The sequence below is a fragment of the Cyprinus carpio genome, chromosome B8, assembly GCF_018340385.1.
Source record: "Cyprinus carpio isolate SPL01 chromosome B8, ASM1834038v1, whole genome shotgun sequence".
NCBI lineage: Eukaryota > Metazoa > Chordata > Actinopteri > Cypriniformes > Cyprinidae > Cyprinus > Cyprinus carpio.
Window position 1 is genome coordinate 22,319,639 of NC_056604.1, and position 25,854 is coordinate 22,345,492.

Here is a 25,854-nt window from a genome sequence, read left to right on the forward strand (position 1 = left end):
TCGGACAACGCCAAACGGTCTGTTCAGCTTGTGGTGGATGCAAACAGCAGTGATGATGATCGATGAAAACTCCCGGGGCAGATAGATGGGCGGCAAAATAATGTGTAAATGTTCCAGAATGAGGCGAGCAGGAGCACGACAGTGTGGAGATATCCTGGGGTCACACAATTATTGTTGATCATGAAAACACTCATCCACCGTTGGATTTACCGCCTCGGCTGTCTGTCCATCCGTAAAAACAGATAATTTTCAGACGGCATTCAGCAGCGTCCGGGACCGAGGGCATGAGCCATGTTTCAGACAAACACTAAAGGATGTTACAGGTCCTAATGTCCGTGGAAGATTACCTGCTCTAAGATCGTCCACGTATTCTCCAGAGACTTGACATTGGCGAGCGAAATGATCGAAGAGGAGGACTGTGAGCCTTTTTCTCAGTCTGTTGCGGGATCCCAGGGCGTTTTCCCGCTGTGTTTCTGAAATCCGTCGCCCGGGTGGTTTATTCAAGTGGCCATTGTTCATCTCGGCGTTCCGGAGAATCTCAGATGGCCACAGATGGGTTGAGGATAAAGGTCCTGAAACAGGTTGTGAAGCGGTATCCAATGGTCCAAAAGTGGTACTTTGTCGTAAGGATCAGTGAAGAGGTTATGTGTGTAAAAAGGCAAAGCAAAAGTAGGTACAAAGTAAATAAAAACACAATCGAAGCGGAAGCGAACTGGACGGCGACCATCTTGCTTCATAAAGTAGGCCTATCATTTCATTTTGTCATACATATTTCTTATTAAAACAGTATATAAAATATTAATCTCATTTCATTTTACAGTGTAATTGCTATGTAATGCATGACAACCATCTGATCAGCATTAAACTGGTAATAGGCATACATTTAGTAATAATGATTAATTGGACAGCCGAGCATATTACATGTATTCAATTTAACCTTAAACCTTTAAGACTTTAACATCTAAGGATGACCTACATATTTAGGCCCAATATGAAATTCTGTTTAAATGGTTAAAAAAAAAAATCAGTTGCCCCTAATTGGGAAAGTAATTTCTGACACTGATAGAATCATCTCTGGTTTATTTCTTGTTGCAGGTATGAAGTAAATTCATGAGATACAAGAATATTCATGGGGTAGGGTTGCAGGAATGTATGCTGCCTACCAAAAGCAGCTTTGTCGCTGGTTTTAAGGTTTGGTCAAGCATTCAAAATTCTGCTGTTTGATGAGAGAAAAGAGATTAGATGTGTAGAAATAAAAGTCATTAGAATCCGTAGAAGCGGGGGACTATTATTATGTTTTTTAATAATTTTGTTATAAATATTTTGTTGTGTGTGTATGTGTGTGTGTGTGTTGTGTGTGTGTGAATATGTGTATATTTATATAAGAAAAAACAAAAATAAAATGAAAACTGTACGTTGTACTGTTGTTAGGCGAACCTGAGGCTTACATTAGCATTGAATTTTATTGCTATTTTGTTGGTTTTGATTGTTCTATGGGGCGTCATTTGTAAGTCGCTTGCATAAAAGCTTCTGAGTAATGATTAATGTAAATGTATTTAATAATTAATGTCCTACTGAAACTTACGCATACCAAACAAGTGATCATGTTATTTCAAAGGACATTTAAACATATTGATTTTTCTTATATTGTGTTTGTGTATATTGTTACTCTTTATGGGCATAACTATGCATTCGATCCCTAAAAAAAGGTGTTCTTTAGCCCGGGAATGAATACGCTGAAGTGACCGCATATTGGTACAATATGTAATGTTCCAAAATAATGTTGCGCTTCTACTTTAACACTGGATTCTGCTTTTGACTTACCCATGTAATTTATTTATTTTGTGACTGGAAACTTGTATTAATACTGTTGCATTGAACTTTTACTTTCCCTTCACTTCACTTTCACTTTTTTTTTAAAATGTTTAACGGTTGCACCGCCTTCTACTCTCAACATCGTTACTGCTATCCCTAACAGCAACAGTTCGCACAGATCCGGCCCACATCTGGCCCACATGTATTTCACACGGGCCAGATGTGGGCCAGATGTGGGCCAACACTATGTTGCTGTCTGGGATGGTATCGTGATGGGAAAACAGCAAGGATTAATGTGCTTTGCGAGTTACCCATCGCGTGTTGGTATGGATGTACCCACAGTTGCTTTGCGATTGCCTAAACGTGATGGTAAAACGGTTTGCCAGAAACTATACCCGACTTCTGATCTGGTGGAGAGACTACAATGCCCCGTGTTATGACCTCACAGACTGTAAGTATGTTTACATTAAATAATTTGCCATGACGATCAAAAAAGAGTTTAAGAATAGAAGTGGATACAGTAGGCTTACTGTTTGTTTCTCCGATCACAAATGGGGATATTTATAATTGCCATTACTTAAAAGATTCTAAATTCATTGTAATCTGTATTTAGTTGTCACTAGATACAAGAAATGCCTTGTTTGTAAAGGAATTGGTAATGTTTATTCTGGTCTGCTGGGAAGACGTCATCCACAGTATGGTGAGGGGCGTAACATTCCCGTCACACGCTTGAGGTATTCAGCCAATTCACCCCGCACTTGATAGCTGGCCAATCAGAGCAAACCTGTTGTCCGACCGATGAGCTTTGGTAAAAATCGGACGTGTTTCAGAAAGGCGGCGGTACATAGAGGCGAAAAAATGTTCTTCAGAGGATTTTTTTGTTTTTTACCTTAAACACAAAAACATTTCATTACAACAAATCACACAATAATGTTCTTTTTAGCCATAAATAAAAACTTAAATGATTATGATTGTTTAAAGCAGTGGGCATCAAAATGTGGTACGGGAGTTACCACTAGTGCTACTCAGGCTCTTCTGAAGTATGACGCAGAGGAATCACTAAAATCTAAATAAAAAGTTTACAATCAAGTACAGTACAGTTTTTATTTAACTTTGGGTACAACATTTGAGTAATCAAAGTTTTCTTTTTGTTATTTAGCTGATGTAAGCACAGTGCGGGTTCATGTTCAAACTGTGTATTTACAGTGTTTAAAGTGGCTGACAACAGAATTTTTAAAAAAATTATTTTTATTAGGAATAAAAACTGCCTCGCCCCTCCCCCCCCCTTTTTGAGCTGTGCAGAGCTGTAGCTGAATGTTAGGCCTGTGCTGCGCTACTGGAAATGTTGGTCATATGGTGCTGCTTGGAGAGCCAAAGATTTCAGAGTTGTAATTGGTATTAAAAAGTGAGAACCTGTTTAACGGAAATGGCTATAAAAAGAAATCGTGCCTTTAAGAACTGCAGTAAACCCATTTCTTCCTTCCCCTTGTAGCGTCATCAAGGATCCAGTGATTATTGGCAAATCGCAAGGAATTGTTTATCTGCTACATTGCACTGTCACTTTGGTAGAGATTCATTGGACCGGTTTTGTGCGAGGTTTGATTTCACTTAGTTTAATACAAAGTACTTAAATTGATTTGACTTAGGTTATAAATACACTCTAGTTCGGATGCTGATTAAACACTGTGTGAACGGGGGCTCTTGAAAATGCTTGTGAAGTAATATTGTAAACTTTCATCTGAATACATAAGTGTTTCCAACCCCACGTTACTGAACTGTAAAGTGAAAATATTGTATATATTGTTTGCTTAGTTTTAAAGTATTTCACAATATCAAAGTTGATATTTTCGGGTAGTTATTTTTGCGTGTTTTTTTTTGTTTTACAAGGACAGTACAGAAAGTGCACAAGTGGGAGAGAGAGGAGGGGACGGCATAGAAGAGGACCTAGAGCTGGGACTGCTTCAAGGAATCACTCGCAAGCACAACCACGCTATAAAGAATGTTGATTCTAACCATTTTTTTTAGAATTTGAAGAAACCTTTCTACTTGAATATAAATGTTTTCATTAGGCATGAAGGAATTAAGCATAAAATTTAGTGCACCTTGGCAGCTACAGACAAAAATGCAAGACGATCAAATCAAAAAATCAAGGTGGTTACGTGCTCCGGTAAATTAGTTGAAAATAGTTTGATTCACTAGCTTTCCTGTTTATGCATTCAATGCGGTTCAATAGTTGTTGAAACAGGTGTGTTTGTAAAAAACATAAAAAGGGTATGTCAGGAGGTGATGGGTTCACCCCGCTCTTAACAACAAAGTGGTTTCAGTCCAGACAGCAATCTGCTGGTATGTTCTCTTAGCGGTCTTTTCCTCTCTCTCCCGAACGGAAGAAGGTTGCTGTGTTAACATGCTAGATACTAATTAGCATTTGGTTGAAAAATAATTCACCCACAGAAAAATACATGGTTTTTAAGTTGGTTTATTTTTTTGTTGTGTTGTTGTTGTTTACAGATGTAAAGATATATATTACTACCATACAGGTTTCATGATGTTGTGAACTGGGGGGTATTACACGAAAGCAGGTTATGTGGACATTACCCGGTAGTTTAAGAGGAAGTAAGCGGATAACCTCAACTTTCGGTTCAAAAACAGAGGTAACTTTACCGGGTTATGGTAGTGCATAGCAAACTCAAAAACCGGAGCAAGGTTAGTTCCCGGGTTAGTCACTCCAGGAGCTTCAGTGGCGGGACCGTTAGCGCACACATTATCCAATATGTACATAGCCTATTCTATATATTATATATATTTTTTTTTATAATACTATATATATATATGTTAATGAGGAAGCACTAATATAAGTAATAAATAAGGTAATTATATATTCTAATATTGATTATTTCTTTTATTGGCATTTATAAGAGTTCATCTGTCATAAATTATAAAAGACTCTGAAAAGGTAATGTTAACTTATGTATATATTATTTATTTTATTTATTACATGTTATCTCACACAGGGAGAGGATTGTATAAATGTCTAAATTCTAAATCAAAATAAAAAATATTAATATGACTTAATCTATAATTGGATTAAAACAAACAATATAAATTCATAGTATTCTTAGGGTTTAAAGATTAAATGGGAAAAATACAAATTTCAATTAGGTGGCCGATATGCCTAAGCATGTAAAAATACAATGAACCAAGAAGAAGAAAGAACAGAGGCGCGCTTTTTTCTTAGCGTAGCTTTCCATAGTGACTCGTCGATTCGTAGCTCTGTTGGAATGTCTCGAGTCTTACCAGAACATTTACTCTGCGTTGAATGAACTTATCCCGGATGTGGTTTTGGAACCAAATACCGCGAGTTAAGCACGGTTGGGGTTAATCAAACCGAGGAGTTCAGGTTAGTTATGGGTAATTAAACCATGCTTTCTGGAAACCACCCAGGTTGTACTTTGGGATTTTATTTCTGTTGACGTACTGAGGTGTGAGCTGAGCTGTTGTGAAGACATGGTCTATATAAAATTACATTCTCTATCAGGTTGCATTGACAAACCATATTTTGTGTTATCAGTGTTATAAAATCAATATTGGCGCGTTTCATATGCTCCTCTGTATAAGTTCGTGTACGGAGTACTGCTTTTTCTCCTTGTTTACCTTGGTCTTGTTTTTCGTTTGTCGTTTCCTTCTCTCCCAAAACGAAGAGTGTACTGATGTGTGAGCTGAGCTGCCACCGACCGGTTCGTTGCAGGTTCCATTCTCAAACTGGTAACATTTCAATGCACAAATGTACAAATAATCGTGAGACACCATAGTAAACAGGTTTCACAGAACTATAAATTTCACCAAAATAAAAGATCAAATACTGTTTTCAGTCAAAGTACCAAGGGGGTTTCTCTTGCTCAAGTGCAGCGGCAAAAAATGCATGTTATTTACAAAAGACTTGTTGTGAAAATTAGGATTATGAGTTTGAGCTATTACAATCAACCAACAAAAGTACACAGAGGGTACACAGGATGTGAATAGAGCGTGTTTCAACATCAAGCGGAGGTGAGCCAAGCGAAGGACTACGATACAAAGAAGAGAGAAGGTGCTGATGCAGACAGATGAACCAGAAAGATGAAGAACATCCGGCATGAGTTACAAGACAGGTGGATCTTTATTAATTGGAATTACCCAAAAAAGTAGTATAAAAGGTCTCTGAGGAGTAAACCACTTTCCGATGCTGGCCTGCATTCAGTTGAGACACCTGATACCCTAACAAGGGAGCACTTGACGACCTCAATATTGCTGTTTAGGAGTTTATAACAGAATGTTTGTAATTAACTGATTTTGATGGCAACTATTATATATCGATGTTATTATGTAAGAATTATTTTCAACGACTTCATAACTTCAAATTGCGTCATCAAACTCCAAAAACTACAACACAAAAAGTCTTCTACATCCTCTGAAAAACCAAGCGTATTTAATGTTTATGCTAGATTTGACTATCCTTACCCTGCTGATTAACAAGGGTTAAAGGTGTAGATACAAGGACACACGATAACACATAAGACAAATTATCCACAAAATAATGTCAGTTAATTGCAATTGTGCAAAGAGGAAGACTAAAAAGAATGTCCAACACAGTGCACGCCTTACAAGGGCTTAATAAATTCAAAAAAGACAAAAGTTAATTAATTTTTCCAAACCCACTGCCTCTCCTTGAATCGGATTGGTAGAAGTACAAACGCCGCCCCTACACGCAGGTATATATATAATATCATTACGAGAATTGTTAGCAGTTACTTGTCGGCCTAAAAAGGAAACAAGAACGACTCCAAAGCGGTGGTGAGTCGAGTAATCCCATTCAAGCATTGTATCTTAAGTGATTGTGGTTTTGGCCGTGAATTTGGTCAGTGGAGAGCGCGGGATGCCTGGAGGCCTTGTAGCTGCAGACATTAACGATCAAATGTTCAGAAGGCGTTACGCTTCGCAGTGGCCATTAAACAGGCAAAGCAACGATGGTTTTTGCGTAAAGTTCCAAAGTCACACGGGTCAACAACCAGTAAGTACTTCAAAAGTTGATTGGGTTGTAATCGTTTACTGGGAACGTCGCTGAATCAAACCAGTGATTAAAGTTCTCCAACACGCTGTCATGACTGAATAATGATGACGTAAAGATTGTTCGAATGTGAAGTTCCGCACCATAAAATTGTTCCCAGTGTACAAGAAAACAACAGAACTGTTTCCCTCAGCTTGAAAGCTATTTATATGGCTACATAAAAAATTTATATACAGTAAGTGAGTAAAGGATTAAGTGTGATTTGCTACACCTGTTTAATAAATATTGAACCTTGAAACGTGAGAGGCTTCTCCAGCATGACTTAACCAGTGGTGGCTGCCCATACTTATTTAAGAGGGAAAATTTGGGCCACGACTTTTTTTATTATCTATATATATATATATAAAACTCTGGGTTGGCCCAACATGTCGAACTCGTTTGGTGGACACTCAGGTTGCTGCTGGCATGCAATACATCTCATGTGAAGATGGACATAACCAGGCTGGCAAAAAGGGTGGAGTTAGACCATGGTGTCGTTCCAAGAATCCCAATGTGCACATGAAGACACCAGTCTACTTTACAATATTGTGATGTTTATTTCTCGATTTTCAGGGTTCTTTTTTCTCTTCAAGGTCATTCAGTGCAAAAATAACGGTTGGAGCCAGCCACATGGTTAAACTCCTTGACGTACTGAAAACCTGCATGTAGAGCTGTGACTAGTGCGGTTTGGAGGCTTTTTAACATGCAAAGCAGCCAATAAAATGTACTTGTGTGGTAATGGTGAATGAATCTTTATTCTGATATAAAAGTGGAAACTTTATTTGTCCTCGAAAATGTCATCAAATGATGAATAAAGCTTAAACCTATGTAATCGCACTTAGACTGTTGCTCTAAAAGAAAACCCTGCAATTTGTAGGATTTTCTAAATGAGAATGCATGTTTCTATATTAGATTATTCTTTACTATTAAAACATGATTGAACAGTGTCTTTGTGCTCCCAGCCTGCACATGACTGACCTTCAATGTTGAAAAGGTCAGTTTTAACGTTGTCAATCAACCCTTTTTTTTTTTAATCCGTATGTTGTGTAGTGCTGGGTGATAGAAAAATGATCTCTGTCAGATGTTGATATTCAATATCTCTGTTCGCATTTACATTTAAATAAAAAAAAAAAATTGTTGTCCCTTTTTAAAAAAAAAAAAAAAAAAAAAACCCAAACAACTTGGATTGAACAGCCAATTTAAGCAGTTTAAAAAAAAAATCTAGACCAAGTGATCACTCCTGCTTTTTATAAATGAACACTGTAGGCCTGAATAGTGTGGGCCCAAAAGAAGTACAGAAAGGCTTTTTTTTTTTTTTTTTTTTTTTTTTTTTTTTTTTTTTAATACACAAGTGTAAGATAAGAACACAAGATAAATTGGTTTCATGGACAATTGGTGCGCTTTCTGGGTCCGACATGAACGGTGAAAAAGAGTGGTGTTGTCCCATCCTGGGGGTGGTGCCGCTCTTCTCTCTAGGAACTATGGCACAGAGTTCTGTATTGAATAACTGCGGGCCAAGGTCAGGAAGCAGACAGACGGCTAAACTGACGGTCTTGAAGGTGTTCCGTCACAGAAGTCAGTTACTTCTCAGCACATAGGACTTTCACCTAAAAATCTCACACTTAGAGACCGTCTGTTCACCAAACTAGAAAATACAAAAAAAAAACGTCAAACCAATTTAGAGCAACAATTTAATTGAGGTACAACAAAAAAACCGACCTGAATATGAGAAAAACAAATAATAAAGCTGGGCTTATGACTCTCAGGTCCCTTTTACGAAGCCAACTTTTGCTAATGATAAATCTCCTGTGGTGTTTGTACTGTATACAGGGCACCATACAGGAATTATGAAAGAGTTTGCTGATTTTACACCTTAGTATGCTGGTCTGCAGATCAAGTTTAATTATTGGTTATTTTAATATACATGTGAATGAAAAAGATGCATGGGATCAGCATTTATAGACATTCTGAACTCTATTGGGTTAGACAACACGCCCCAGGACCTACTCATTGTCGAAATCTTACTTAGATTTACGACTGTCCACCATGGAATTGATGTTGATGGTGTTGGAAATTATGGCAGCCAAGCTTATGATATTCCAGATCATTATTTAGTTTTGTGACAAACTTCATATAGCTAAAACTGTAAATTCTACTTGTTACAAGTATGGTAGAACCATCACTTCTACCACAAAGGAAGGCTTTGGTAAGGGAATCGTCCTGATGTATCCCGAATTCCTTAGCTAAATCCAAAACCTCAGAATAACCTTGATGATGTAACAGAAACTATGGACTCGCTCTCTTTTCTAGCATTTTAAATACAGCGTGCTCTTTACGCTTAAGGAAGGTTACGAAAAACAGTCTGACACCATGTATAATGAGCACACTTGCATCCCTAAAGAGAGCAGCCCAGAAAATGGAGCGCAGCTGGCGGAAAACAAAACTAGAGGTATTCGTATTGACTTGGCGGGGAAAGTACCTATCCTACAGAAACGCATAAAACTGTAGATCTGATTAATTTAATCTCTTTTAGAAGCACGCAAACAACCCCAGGTATTTATTCAATACAGTGGTAAATTCATTGAAAATAAAGCATCAACAAGTGTGGACCATCAACTCACAGCAGTACTGACTTTATGAAATACTTTACTTCTTAAATCGATACTATTCAGATAAATTGTAAACATGCAGCTGTCAGTACAGTATTGCATCAGCCCGTTGCACTATAGATCTGCCTGAGGAAGAGTTCCCTCATCTCTACTATAGGAGAGGAAGAATTTAATAATAATACCTAGAACACAAAATCAAACTGCGGGCAGCAGATCCTTTTCCTATTAGAGACTAAAACTTGGAATAACCTACCAACATGTTCGGGAGGCGACACACTCTTGCAGTTTAAATACTCGATTAAAAAACCCCATCTCTGGTAACCTGACTTAAATATCAACTCCATTAAGGATTTGTAGGCTGCATTAATTAGCTAACCGGCACTGGAAACACTTCCATAACACCTGATGTACTTGTACCATCATTAGATGAAAGGCATCTACGCTAATATTAGTAGGTTTTCTCTTATTCGAGGTCACCGTAGCACAGATCCAGCTGTGCAAGTCAGAGGGGTCACTTGCAGTCACCCCGATCCAGCTAGTATCCGCCCAGTGGTGGATTAGCAACTAGAAAGGATCTCTACGCCCTGAAAGACAGCGGAGACCAGGACAATAGAGCCCCCAGAGACAGATACCCTGTAAAGACCTTGCCAGACGACCACGGGACAAGACAATAGGAAACAGATGATTATGCGCACAATCTGACTTTGCTGCAGACTGGAATTGCCTGCTGGTTGTCTGAGCCACGAGGAGAACTGGCCCCCGACGAGCTGGTTTCTCCCAAGTTTTTTCTCCATTTGTCACCGATGGAGTTTTGGTTCCTTGCCACTGGTCGCCTCTGGCTTGCTTAGTTGGGGACACTGCATTTACAGATATCGTTGATTTGATTGAATTATTGCACAGTACTATTTAAACTGCACTGAGATTTGATGCCATCACTGCATCAATGGATGAACTGCCTTCTTAACTGTCTTTCTGCATTCTTGCACACTGTTTTTGTGTGCTAATTAAATGTTGTCAGTGCTTTGACGCAATTTTTTGTTAAAAGCGCTCATTAAATAAAGGTGATTGAAGTTCTGTCAACGTCTGCGGTTTTAAGAGAAGCTCTGTGGCATGAAACTATGCACCCCTTGACACAAAATTGTTGTGTTGCTGGTAAGTTTGTTAATGTTGTTTTTAGAGATTTTTCACATTGTTTAATGTGAATGCTGCAGTAGGTGTGCTTATTTTTAATGTATACGAGTCTCAAAGATCACGTAGTCTGTGCGGGTTTCTGAAAGCATATAATGAAATGTCGGTACATTAAAAGAAATTAAGATTGTTTAGAGGCAGTGGTTGCAAATTGGTACGAGTACCACTAGTGCTACTCGGGGCCATCTAGTGGTAGCAGAGTACACTAAATCATACATTTAATGTTCATTAACATTTAAAGACATTTTTGAGGTAAAGGGTTTTTTTAAAATAAGGCCAGTACAGTTTTATTTAAATTTGGTACAAACACTTCAGTGTACAAAACTAAAATTCTAAAAAAAAATTCTTAAAATATTGAAATTTTTCGAAAAATTTTTCGAAATATATTGAATATTTCGTAATAATATCGAAATTACGAGAGTAAAGTTGAAATTTTTCAAGAATTTAAAAGTGAAATTTTCAGAAATTTAAAACGTAGAACGTTAACTCTCATTATAATCAGTATTTAGGCCCCGTGTATACAACAATGCATTGTTTTAAAAGGTTTTAAGGTTTTATGTGGTCTGCGGGAGCCGTCATCACCGGATGGTGAGGTATTCAGCCAACCAACGCACTGGATAGCTGGCACATCAGAGCATATCTCGTTTGTCAGACCGTGCGCTTTAAAAAATCGCCGTTTCGAAAGCGGGCAAGGAGGAGGCAACATGTTCTTATGTGGAAAATCTTATTATATTTTTTTTAAATATACATTAAGTACAGTACAGTTTTTAGATAACGTTGGGTCAACACTTAATGTAATCAAGTTTTCTTTTTTTATGTTACCTGTATGTAAGCACAGTGCAGGTTCTTTAAAATGTGTATTCACAATGTTAAAGTGGTGAACCAATCTTCTTATAGGAATCAATGCCTCGTTCTGAGCGTTGCAGAGCTGTAGATGAACTCATTTCGCTACAGCGCTACTGAAATTGTTGGTCATATGTGCTGCTTGGAGAGCCAAATAATTTTCAGCAAGTTGGGCTTGGTATAAAAAGTTCGCGAAAAAAACCACTGGTTAAAGAATGGTATAAAAAGATTTCCTGCTTTAAGAACATTCGTAAAACCATTTCTTCTTTTCCCTCGTAGAGTCATCAAGGGATCCAGACTTATTTTGGCAATCGGTAAGGAATAGTTTATCTGCTACATTGCACTGTCAATTCTGGTAGCGATTCATGACTTTTTGTGATAGGTTTGATACACTTAGGTTTCATAAAACTGTATTAATTGATTTGATTTGGTTTACAAATTACCTTATAGTTCAATCCTGATCTTTCGATTCAGGGGCGCATAGAAAGGTATGGACTAATGTATTCAGGTGGTATGGGAAACAGCTCCAGTCATGACTGCAAAGCCCTGCAGAGAGTTGTGCACTTAGCTGAGAACAATCTCAGGGTCTGCTCTACCCTCTCTGAGCGACCATCTACCTCAAACGCTGCAAAAGCAGAGCGTTAAAAATAATCAAGGGACTCACATTCACCCAGTAATCATCTTTTCACTGCTGCCCTGGTAAGCGCTTCAGTAGAGCCTTGATGGCAAAAAAAACTGATGAGATTAGGAGGAGTTGCTTCCCCAGGCCATCCGGTCCTAAACTCAAAACCAGCCTCTAACATTTATGTCTCCCACTTAATATCACTTTATAAGTAAGATATCACATTCACGACCTCACACTGACCATCGACAGTGTCAACCTGTTTGCACATTTGCCTCTGTATATTCCTGTGTATCTTAATATTTAAGGGACTACATTTACTTTTCATGCACATTATTTTAATAATATATAATTTCCAGTATACATGTTTTTTTATATTATTAATTTATTCTTATATTTTTATGTTTACTTTTAGTTCATTCTGTTTCATAGTATATTATGTTATATTTATATGTGTTGTATTCTTTAATAATTGCATGTCATGGAGCGGACCTGATCTCATTTCATGATGGTTCTATATGCTCTATTAATTCGGTATGTGGACAAATAAATCTGAATTTTTACATCTTATGATACTTACTTTATGATACGTTATGAACGCCACAGGGCGGTCCGCATTGTGTTAAAGAGGCTTTTAGTGAAGTCTATTCGTTCAAGATTCTGTTCATCAGGATAAATTTCAAAAAAAAAGGGGGTGTCTGTTTTATATAACTTGGTCACTGAATTGTCTATAATAATGGGTCTTTCAAAGACCAGCTTCATATCAGGATTCAGGAATGATACACCACTCAATGCGCCTATGGACCTTTGGTTTGATGAAGTCAAGAAAATTGAGAACCACTAGCCGTGACCCCTCATGCAACCACCATGTAACTGTAAAAAAAACGTCGTAAATATTTGTTAAATGTTGACATTTAAATAAAAACACTTAAATGTACCTGAACTCTCTATGCGTTTTATTACTGATTGTTTTTCTTGAAAAAAAAAAAAAACCCACTATAGATTTCTATATTCTATTTCTATTCTATCAACTTGTTTTCTTTGTATGTGTGTGTGTGTGTATAGGCCTATATATATGCAGGGCTCGAACTGAGGTGGGATGCGGGGCAATGCGAATCCCCCTGGTGGAAAAAATTGACAAAAAGCATCCCACAACCATCCCCTTTAGAGTATAATGGTTCTGTATTAGCCAATGTAAAAATTTATTGTGCAAATAAATGTTAAAATTCTTACTTATGATAATTCACAAACTAAACAACGGCGATTGACCAATTAGAACTCAGTACTGTAAAAGCTGCACACAGCTAAAGCAATGTCAGTAATTTTGTTCGGCAAAAATGGTTCAAGCGGCAAATTTTGAAGTTCTTAAAAAGAAGAAAACTTGAAGGTATGATTTTTCCTTGATAGAATTTAAAGACATTCCCCTGACATAATGCAGTTGTGCTGTAATGTGTAATTGTGAGGGATTGAGAGACCCTAGATTTGCAAAAAAACAAACAAAAAAACACACACAAAAAACACATCTTAAGAGTCCAGAAGCATTCACTTGCGTGATGAAGCCCTTAGAATGCAGTAGAAGCCCTTCGTATATTCAAGCAATGAAAGAAAAAATACCTATGCATGAGTTTGTGTGTTGTTTTAGTCATTGCACAAGCAATGTAACTTGCTGAATATCAGCCACATTATATATGATAATAATTTATACATCAGTGTAGAGCAACGCGGTGTTTCATCCTGAATGAATCTGTTTTTGCACGAATCGTGTGAGCCAGTGATTTTTTTTTTCAAGTTGATTTTTCCCTGCCTTTTGTTTGTGCTTTTTGAATACTGGCTCACACGATTCGTTCAAAACAGATCATTCAAGGATGAAACACGCGTGCTTCTACACTGCTGTATAAAATTATTAGCTTATATGTGCTGATATTCAGAAAAGGTACATTGCTTGTGCACTGAATAAAAACAACAAAAACTCATACAGAGGTGTTTTTCTTTCATGCTTGAATATAAGGGCATCTAAATGCATTATAATGGCTTCCTCCGCGTGGCAAGGCTTTGGGGTCTTAAGATGGTGTTTTTTGTTGTGTGTTTGTTTGTTTTTTGCAAATCTAGGGTCTCTCAATCCTCACAATTAAACATACAGCACAACTGCATATGTCAGGGGAATGTCTTTAAATTTAATCAAGGAAAAAATCATCCCTTCAGTTTTCTTTCTTTGTAAGAACTTCAAAAGTTGAGCTTGAACCATTTTGCACGAAAAATTACTGAATTTGCTTTAGCTTGTGGCAGCTTGTTACAGATACTGACGTTACCCTAGAATTGGGTCAATCGCCGTTGTTTAGTTTGGATTATCATAAGTAGAGCAATTTTAACATTTTAATTTGCACAATAAATTTACATGGGCTTACAGACATTTTAATCTAAAGGGGATGTTGGGGGATGCTTTTTGTCAATTTTTCCACCAGGGGGATTGCCCATTGCAGACCGCATCCCACTCAGTCGAGCCCTGCATATATATGCCGATACACACACCAACACATACAAGAAAACAAGTTGGCTAGTAGAAATAGACTATAGAAATCTATAGTGGGTTTTTGTTTGTTTTGTTGTTTTTTAAGAAAAACAAGCAGTTATAAAACGAATAGAGAGTGCCAGGTACAGTGGAAGGTTTTATTTAAATGTAAATGTAAAACAAATATGTACGAACTTTTTTTTTTACAGTTAATTGTGTTGGCATGAGGGGTAAGGCTAGTGGTTTCGATTTTCTGACTTCATCAAAACCACAAGTCACATTAGGCGCATTGAGTGTGTGTATCATTCTGACTCCCGATAGAATCTGAGTCTTTGACGACCCCATTATTATAGGACAATCAGTGACAATTATATAAAAGACAGACACTTTAATATTCCTGAATGAATCAGAAGTCTTGAACGAATCGATTCAATAAAAGTTCTTTAACACACTGGGAATTACCGCCACCTAGTGGGTATCCTCAAGTAGCTAAAGTAAGATTTGCATAGATTTAAACATTCAAGATTTTATGTTGTCACATACAGAAGATATATAGAGCATATAAACCAGCAGTGAAATGATGAGTAGGCCGCTTCCACTGGGCCCGTGCAATTATTTTAACAAGAATACAACACAGATGAAATATACATAAATATAGCTATGAAGAAATGAAATAAAGTAAACATATAAAAATATAGGAATAAATATAAAAATATAAAAAAAAACTGTATACTGTAGATTTAAATACTAGTGGAAAATTATGTGCAGAAAGTAAACGTAGTCGTACTATTAAGATACACGGACTGTACAAGAGGCAATGTGCAAACAGGTTGACACTGTCAGATGTCAGTGTGACGGTAATGTGAATGATGAATATCTTACTTATTAAAGTGAATATTAACGTGGAGGAATGAAGGATGTTAAGAGGTGGTTTGAGTTTAGGAGCTTGATGGCCTGGGGGAAGAAAATCCTCCTAAAGTCTCTCCGTTTGTGCCATTCAGGCTACGGAAGCGCTTACACAGACTGGAAGCACAATGAAAAGATGATTACTGGGTGAATGGAGTCCTTGATTATTTTAACAGCTCTGCTTTTGCAGGTTTTGAGGTAGATGTCTGCAGAGAGGGGAGAGCAGACCGAGGATGTGCTCAGCTAAGTGCCCAACTATTGCAGGGCTTTGCAGTCATGATGGAGCTGTTCCCATACCACACTGAGATAAAATGAGTCAATACATTTCTATGGCCCTGAATAGACAGTCTTCAGGATGCTGTAGACCATGAAATTTTCCTCCGCTGTCGCAGATGGTACAGTCTTGGCATGCTTTATTAACCTGTGTTTGAATGTGGGTATAGTCCAAGTCGGTTCCTCGGAGATGTTTAAACGAGGTACTTGAAGCTGCTCACCATCTCCACAGGGGTCCGCTGATCATAAGTGGAGTATAGGGGTTGCGGTCTCTTCCTGAAGTCACAATCAGCTCTTTAGTTTTGCTCACATTCAGAGGGAGACAACTGTCCTGGCACCATGATGTTAATTTCTATACCTCCATCAAGTATGCCGGTCTCCATTCTTGTTGTGAAGAGATCCAGAAAACAGTATCATCAGCAAATTGTAATAGATGTGGAGGCTGTGGAAGACACGCAGTCATGAGTAGAGGTAGAGGAGGAGTAGAGCAGGGGACCAGGAAACAGCCTTGGAACATAACAGCAGCTTCAGGATGTTTGTTGATTTGCCGCTGAGCACATCGTTGAAGCTCGGACAACGCCAAACGGTCTGTTCAGCTTGTCGGCAGCTGCAGTGTTGCTGATTTTAGCGAATGCGCAGTCCTAAGAGCAAGTCTCTGAACGCTGTTTCTATAGCAACTGGGATATCTAACGGCAGCTGCAGTGTTGCTGATTTTAGCGATTAGCTCTTTCGTTCAGAAGCCGATTGAGCGTTGCATTTTTTTTTTTTTCCCCCATTTAAAAACAGGAGTGATGCGTCTTAAATTAAGATCACTTTATTAGCACTTTACAGTATTTTGATCATGAAACCTATTCTAAAATCTAAAGACATTTTAAAATATTACCATCACGAACCACAAAAACTAAATGCATTTTGCTGCGTTATAAAGCTGAAACCATTCCTATTGCTGGTTTACCTTTTTGCGTTGATCATGATTGGTTAATATGGCTGTCGTCCAGGAAACTGGCCAATGAAAGTGTTAGTGCCTTTCTAAATTTGAATGACTGTTATATCGTCTTTTTGAGTGAGGCAGTTTTTTTTTTTTTTTTTTTTTTTTATGAATTTGAGTTGTGACGCATCAGAACAAAAACTGGATGTAAACACAGGAAGGTTCAGATGTGAGCTGCGAGGTCCTGCAAACATATAGGTACGTCTCAAAAAATTAGAACCTCATGGAAGATTTTTTTTTTTTTTTTTTTTTTTGTAATTTAATTATATTCTAGATTCATTGCACACAAACTGAAATATTTCAAGAGTTTGTTTTAAATCTGATGGTTAGACTTGCAGTTTAGGAAAATAAAAAATTCAGCGTCTCAATTAGAATATTCCATTTTGAGCTTGATTAGTTTGACTAATTTTGAGTATAACTACTCGGTACCTCCTGGGCTAGTTTAGAACATGCAACCACAATTATGGGGAAGACTGCTGATTTGACAGTTCATCGACACCCTCCACAAGGAGGGTAACAGAAGGTCACTGCTGAAAGGGCTGTCTGTTCACAGAATGGTGTATCGAAATATATTCATAGAAAGTTGGCTGGAAGGAAAAGGTGCACAAGCAACAGGGATGACCAAAGCCTTGGGAAGATTGTCAGGAAAAGCCGATTAAAGAACTTGGGAGAGCTTCACAAGGAGTGGACTGAAGCCGGAGTCAGCGCATCAAGAGTAACCACGCTCAGACGTCTTCAGGAAATGGACTACAGCTGTTACATTCCTAGAACCAAGCCACTTCCAAGTGGTTTGAAGACCGTGGTATTACTGAGCTCGATTGGCCTGCCAACTCACCTGACCTGAACCTCACAGAGAATCTATGGGGTGTTGTGAAGAGGAAGATAAGTAACATCTGACAAACAATACAGAGGAGCTGAAGGCCGCTATCAAAGCAACCTGGGCTTCAATAACGCCTCAGCAGTGCCACAGACTGATCATCTTCATACCACGCCGCATTGAAGCAGTAATTCGTGCAAAAGGAGCCCCAACCAAGTATTGAGTGTGTAATTAAGGGTGCTTTCACATCTCTAGTTCGGTTCATTTGGTCCGAACCAAGGGCAAACAATTATACATTGTAGCATTTTCAAGCTTTTTTGGTTCCTTTTCACACCACACTGATTGCTTTGGTCCGAACCAGTTGAAACGAAACAAAATGCAGTCACATGACAACATCCACATCACTCATTGGACATGACGTATTTCCTAAACTGCTTTTCGATTGGTCAGAATTTACGTGCGGGAAAATTCACACATAAGAGGAAAAGCCAGCAAACAACACAGAGACAACACAACTATGGAGAGACGACTGTGCGGGCTGGTTTTGTCCCTGGCCATAATCTATTACATTGTTTGTATACACCACAATATGCAAACAATACATTTCTATAATGAAGCTTGAAAACAACGTTCTAATGCACTGCAAACGGCGAGCGGGCATCGCTCGTAACTTCAAGCGGAGGCGTGCATTATTCCACGAGCTGCCATGCTAAAGTGCAAACTGTCAACAAACACTTCCTCATCACATAATGCACATCGCAGCTGACTACGGCAGCTGGTTTAGTCCAAAAATAATCAGTACTTTTTTCATTTGGGTCTGTTCGAGGTCGGATCACGTTCTCACCACAAACGAACCGCTCCAGAGTTCGTTTGAAAGCGTACCGAGACCACCTCTTCAAGCAGGTCTCGGTACGCTTGTTTGGTGCGCACCCGAGTGCGATTGCTGCTTTCACACCTGCCCAAACGAACAGCACCAAAGGGGGAAACGAACTCTGGTACGATTCAACCGAACTAAATGAGGCAGGTGTGAAAGCACCCTAAACCTACTCTACTTTGGAGATCTTGAACATTTCCTAAGCTGTAAGTCGTAACCATCAGAATTGAAAAAAACAAAACAACTCTTGAGATATTTCAGTGTGTGCAAGGAATCTAGAATATAAGAAAGTTTGCTTTTTTTTTAAATTAAATTACAAAAAATTAAGAACTTTTCCATGATATTCTAATTTTTTGAGATGTACCTGTAATTGCTGTGATCATTTGATGGAAGTGAAAAGTTGCTGCAGGGGAAGGATTGCTGAAAGTCATCTACTGGGAAAACGTGTTTTTTTTTTTAAGTTTACAGTGATGCATTAATAGAGAAGTGATCTGCATGGATAAGTTTGATTTCAAGTTTATTAGTATAGCGCTTATGACAATTCATATTGTTCCAAAAGAAAATGCATGTTTCAATGTTTCATTCAGGAAGTATTCTGTTCAGCTAGATATGAGTATATAAAAGTAATGTCAAAATGGTAGTATTATTAAAGATATATGTATGTATATGCTTTAAGGTCAGTAAACATCACGTACTCAATTAATAAGAAATACAAGCACAACATTTGTATGTTTATCCAAAGCTGTCTTCGTCTTAAGTCTTAGCAAGTGATCTGCAATTTCCCATTTTGTAATTACAAAATTAATCGTAGAAAAAGATCCATGATATCCCATTTAATTTTTTGAAATGCCATACTTTTAAATCCATTTTGATGTACTTACTATCTTTATGGGCTTAAAGGTGAATCGTGTAGGGTTTTGTGTGATCACGTAAAGGGTTCCAATAAATTAAGTGTTTTTTTTTCAGTCTATTGCATGAATATGGGCCTGAATGTGATTAAGGTTTGAATTTTTTGGGTCAGTATTAATCATAGCTTATAATCCTTTCATATGCAAAGGGACAGTTCCAAAGAAAAATGACATTCTGTCCACAATTCTTTATGTCTACTGCAGGAATTAAAATCTAATTCACTTCCAGAATGAAGTGTTGGATAAATCCCAGAACTGACATAGAAAAATGTAATACCATTTAAGGCTCATAAATTTAGTATATTGTATCGATAAAATGCCACGTTTCAGGTAAAACGTCACATCACAATAACTTTGCACACCAAAAGTACTTTATTAAACAAATAAAATAATAAAATAAATTCTCAATATTTAATTAAAAAACTAATTTAAAAAGTACTTTCGTAGCTTCATAAAATAATGATTTAACGTCGCAATGTTTAATATTTTAACTATTTTTATGTCCTTACTATCTTTCTGGGCCTTGAAGGTGTCAAGTTGTGTTACTGTCCATTTCATCAAAAATATTTTCATTTGGGTTCCAAAGATGAATGAAGGTCTTACGTGTTTGGAATGACATGAGGGTGAGTGATTAATGACAGAATTTTCATTTTTGGGTGAACTATCCTTTTAAGCTCTTACTAAACTTCTATGCAAAGCAACAGGTGCAAGATCAGTGTGTTAACCACAATTTCTTTATATCTACTGAAGGAATCAAATATAATTATTAACTCTGCCCAGCTGAACTGAATATGAAAAGTTGAATGTACAGTATTTGAGTTTGTGATGCAGAGAACATCACAATCACACTGACAATCTATGTTCTGCCCTCCCCAACAAACTGAACCCCTTTTAGTATGATATAACACAGTTCATCTCATCAGCCAGATCCTCCTCAAAGCGACCGGTCGGTTGTCCTGCCCTTCCATTACTTAAAAGGTTAGTTGCGGCACTCTCCATTTCATCAATAGTCATGTGACAGGCATCTGCAATTTCCCGCTTTGCAAAGTCAACAAATTTGGGGTCTTTGGCATATAGACCCAAGCCTTCAGAGATCAGGATCTAAAATAAATAAATACATAAGTAAAAATCATCTCTTTTTTTTTTTTATAGAACATTTTATTGAACTCTAAATCTAAAAAAAATGCTTGCATATGTATTTTGAGTGTCATATTTGATACATCAGATTTTCATGGCTCATATAACATAATATTGTAAGAATATGAACATCATACTTGAGGAATATGACTTTTTTTATTCAGAGCGCAAACGGAGTGAAAATATTAAATTTGGTGCAGAATTTCATAAGAAATTCTGATAGCTTGTAAATCAATGAGATCTTTATAATAGTACAGTAACACATAACATCTACTTACATTAAATGCATATTAATATAAGGTGTCACTGTCACTATCATATTTCCCAATAATATGCATTAGAGTGATTATTTAAATGCTTAGGCTATTATTAAAGCTCTGTAGTTTTTAATTGTAGAGGCTAAACATATAATGCAATGCAATACAACAATGACTGAGAGAAAAACAAATAAACATCCCTCAAAAGCCTGAAAGATCATATTTGTATGAAATATGCATATATAATGAAGTAGACCTAAGTTGCTTCAGTCCAGTAAGTGTTCATCTTGAAATATTACTGTATAATTAACAATATAAAGTTATTATTATATTTACTTTATTAAAATCAGTAGATTTTGCTGTAAAGACACATGAACCACAACCACAAAGGGTTTTTACAATTATACTAAAAGGTCTTTTACTTAATAAAAACTTATAAATCAGATGACAGAAAAATGAAGTAGATTGTGTACAACAGGTCAAAGATCATGTTTATAATTTAGAGGCCCTAGGAATTAGTGTCAAATATGATACAATAGGCTTTATAGGGGTTAAGTTAATTTTTTTGTAAATCACAGCCAAAAGAGCTACAGTAAAAGTCTGTGCTTCACTGCTGCAAAACAAAATAAAGTCCAGCTTAAATAGTTTTTATAGCCACTGTAACTGCACAAATGACAACTATCCTTATTACTTATTTTCAAGCAAAATGGTTATTTGATGCACCATTCAGAAAGTGTATTTACCGACTCCACGAGGCTGTCAGCGCTTCCCTTCTCCATGTATCCGGGGCTGTTTTGGGAGGGCACTCTGAGAGTGGTGTAAGCCCGAGGCTGCTGGGCCACGCCTGCCATTCCACTGCCGATCCACCCGGGACGGGCCGATGCCGGCAGGCTGGCGCTGCCATTAGTGTCGCTCCACATTGCCTGAGTGCCCCCCACCTCGTTCACAAGAATAAGAGGGCCATAGAGGAGATGACCCCGTCTGGCCTGGTTGTTCGCCCAAGAAGCCATAGAAACCCCAGATGAAATGCTGCTCCGCCGTGAGTCGTAGCTGTTGTTTGTCTGTTGGAGCAGGTGTGTAAAACATTTTACTTTTTGTGTGGACACTGAAATGTCAATTTAAATTCATTTATTTATTTATTTCTATTTTTTTTGCACACTTTTGATTTTGTGTTTTATAGTAACCCTAGTAAAAACACACACACAAAAAAATAATAACTATGCTATAATTTAATGAAAATGCTATTTTTACTAAGTATATTTCAAATCCATTGACATATTTATTGACATTTCACTAAAGATTTAGTCATATAAAATTATAATTGAACTTTATTTGGAGTATTTCTTTATTGCACAATGCACATTTCTTAATATGAAGCCTAAAATGTTTTTTAATGTCAGTATTGATGTGGATTGTATATGTTCTTTGAATAATATTGATCTTTAAATTCAAGATATTTAGAGTGTACCTGAAATATATCATGGCAATAATTGCAACTTTAGCACAATCAAATATATTTTAGTACATCTTTAGTTGGACTTCATCACTACTTCCACACAATTAAAGTGCATTAAGTATATTAGTTGTTCCAGTTTAGCAGACCTTTAGTATACCAGTTTAGTATACTAAAAGTACAATTGCATGGTATTTTAATTAAACACATAAATATGTAAATGTATTTGTAGTATACTTAGCACAAAATAAATGTATTTCAAATACATTGTAGTATATACACACACACACACACACACACACACAGGGATAGGTGCATCTAAAAAAATAGTATTTTGTGAAAAAGTTCTCTTTTTTTGCAACTTATTTCAAAAAGTGAAACGTTCATATATTCTAGATTCATTAAATGTAAAGTAAAATATTTGTAAAAATATTTGTGAAAGTAAAAAATGACAAAATATTACAATATTTCCTAAGATCAGTCAAAAAAAGGATTTGCAAAACAGAAAAGTTCAAGTTCTGTAAAGTATGTTTATTTATGCACTCAATACTTGTTCGGGGCTCCTTTAGCACAAACTCCAGCATCAGTGAGGAGTTGCATGGAAGCGATCAGCCTGTGGCACTGCCAAAGCACTATTGAGTCTTCAGTATATCTTGCTTAAATAAACTTATTCATTCTGAAATTTCAATAAGTTTTTTTGTATTGTTCATTCAAATCAGCAAAGATTACTCCGTAAAAACATGTATTTTAAAAATTATTTTTTAATCATTCTTTACAATTATATTCAATGTCCTTCTGCTTCCTGAAGTAAATGTATAATTCACCAGTAGCCAGAAGACATGTAGATTATCTACAAAAGATGTCGGATGATGTTGGGGATGTGTACCTGTGCTTGTGCCCTGTAGGGTGGGGAGTTTTGATGGTAAGTGCCTGGAATGGGCAGATCCTCATTACTGGTCTGCCTCCTCAAACACTGGATGTTAAAGTTGGGCTTTCGCCCTGACAGATACAGGAAAAAACAAACAATGTGAGCTAAATACATTGCAGCTGAACACAGTGCAGAAATATAATACTGTAGTTGGTCTTACCTAAGGGGGTTGGGGGAAGCATACGTCTTCGTGTAGAGAAACCATTGCCATTGTATTCATTACCATTGTATCCATTACTATTGTATCCATTGCTGCTGTAGCCATTGCTGCTGTAGCCATTGCTGGAATAACGGTTGCCTGGATAACCAGTCCCATTGGTTACACTGGCACTGTAGCCATTTCCAGGGTAGACATTACCTTGGTAGCCGCCAGCATCTTGGCTGTTGCCTTGGTAAGTGGTGGTGTTAATGTTATTGGACTGCACTGGTGCCACACTTTCACTGCTCCCATTAAGTGCTGGTGGAACCTCAGGAAACCACTGTCTGTTCAAACATCAAAACAAACAAAGACACATATATTCATTTGTGAGCAAAGTTTGTAAAATATGAGAAGGTCCCTTCTGTTTGAGTCATGTGAATGTCCCGATATACTTACAGCAAAGTTATTTTTTGTTCTTCGTTTAGTGTAATGAGAAAATTAAAATACCTTTGCAGTGGTTTTACTGTTAAGAAACATCCTGGCACTGTCCACATTTGCTAATAGCAGGGTTTAGATGAATATGTAAATATGTGTTGCGCGCTTTCCACTCAATGACAATAAGCACACAACAAAATGACAGCAGTAAGAAAACAGCAGTTAAGAAAGCATCTGATCATTGTGATGTGAATGTTCGCACAAGCTCTGCAATTTGGCACTCCAGTAAAGTTACATCATGTTAATTTATATAGCGCTTATTTGGTAGATTGCTTTAAAGCAAGCAGCTTGGCTGTATTAAACATGATAAAACAGTGTCAGTGTTGTTTTCAATTAGAATTTTTCTATTTTCAAGCAGCTCTTGGATGCGTTCCTGTTTTAACAATAATCTAACCTCAATGGACTGGACTGAATGTAAGAAATGAACCAATGAAGATTTCCATTTTAAAGATGGCGGAGCATCAGAGCCACACCCACGTGTTACATAATCACCACTGACCAATGGTAGTTTGAGGGTGTTTACCAGCCAGAGCAAACTTTTCTAGAAAGTTCACTTTGACAAGCTGTTTTGAACTCCTGAAACAAACTCCTAATGAACTTCATTTTGGCCTGATTTTGAAATGATATCACACCAGTTTGTTCTTTATTGTAATTTATTGGAAAAAAAGTATCTCTCAAAACAAACTCCGTTTTGGTCTGATTTTGTTTGAAATGACATCATTCTTTGATTTTGTTTGAAGTATATCAGGGCCTTGACAGCATAGATATAGGTAGATGCCACATTCAACCGCTCCAGACATGTTGACGTGTCCGCCAACTTGGAACGGTTAGTCTTGTCACTCACAGTGAAAATCACCTGCTGCATCTCAATTCGCATACTATCTATCCAAAATCATATTTGAAATTAAAATTAGTGTGTTCCAAATCACAGTAATTTGAAATGAATATCCCAAAGGTACCTGGATGGTTTACTGTTTCCAGTAGAAATTTCCTGTGCACTCTCTAACAGCTTATATTGGCCACAACCCATTGCTTGTTGGACGAGGATTTGATTAGAACTACAAACACACATAAAAAGTGTAAAAAAGAACTACAAACATGGCGGATATGCAAGACCAATGGACAGGTAGAGTAAAGGCAGGCGTACACTCGCATGCTCGAATGGATGCGGCTCGTACCGTGTGAGAATAATTACTGTCCAATCCGAGAACATTACAAGCACCTCCCGACCTCCCGATAATTTTCAAACATGTCAAAAAAATCGGACGCTGTCGGTTTAAATTCGTGGCATATGTGCAGTTGAACAAAACGATTTGGCAAGCCAACTGAAGTTGACCAATTAGAAGATGACAAAAACCACATATTACAGTATGTATATAAATAGTCTATATAGTAATTTTAGTTTAATTATACAGCTCTATTTTTTATTTGTTATTCCGAATTGTGCCAAATTTGAAGTTCAACTTTATGAATGAATATACATGTTGAACTTCCGGCAAAAAGAGCAGAAATTCAAAAACAGCCTTCTCACATCTAGTTGTTTATTAAGAACAGAAAGTCCATGCTTTTCAGCCATTCTCTTTGCCATGTCTTCGTTTCTGTTTTGGAAGTCACAATAGCTGCCACAAAGAAAACTATTTCATCCTCAGAATCCATATTTTTATGAATGGCGCGAAACGTAATGCTTACGTCAGAGTTTGTAAAATCGTAGTAATTTCGTGCCGTGTGTGACTGCCTCCATACGATTTTTGGATAAACTGAATCGTGACATGTGCGAGGGCTCACAACGTTCTGACCTTCAGAATCACACCGTGTACGCCCGCCTTAAGGATAGAGTCTGATGAAAAAATATTTATTTAATGTTATCCACGTTACATTTCATCTGTAACAACAGTGTGACAAGCTATCACAGGTGACAATGTGTTGGTTTGTGTTTTTATATGTATTTGTATGTAACATAGTTGTCTTTTTGTCCTGTGTTAGTTTAGCAAGATCATCTGCTGAAGTCTATTG

General features: G+C 37.2%; 1 protein-coding gene across 2 annotated transcripts in view; it reads right to left on the bottom strand.

Annotated features, from left to right (window-relative positions):
* Positions 1-19,995: 19,995 nt before the first annotated feature.
* Positions 19,996-25,854, bottom strand: part of LOC122138267 (voltage-dependent L-type calcium channel subunit alpha-1D-like) — a 39,040-nt gene continuing 33,181 nt past the window's right edge. For both annotated transcript variants that reach the window (XM_042730138.1, XM_042730137.1), the window contains exons 45-48: positions 23,368-23,690; positions 23,166-23,278; positions 21,570-21,887; positions 19,996-20,533 (exon numbers count right to left, since the gene is read on the bottom strand). In XM_042730138.1, coding sequence (XP_042586072.1) covers positions 20,324-20,533; positions 21,570-21,887; positions 23,166-23,278; positions 23,368-23,690 — 964 coding nt within the window. In that variant the 3' untranslated portion in view covers positions 19,996-20,323. The remainder of the gene's footprint in view (positions 20,534-21,569; positions 21,888-23,165; positions 23,279-23,367; positions 23,691-25,854) is intronic.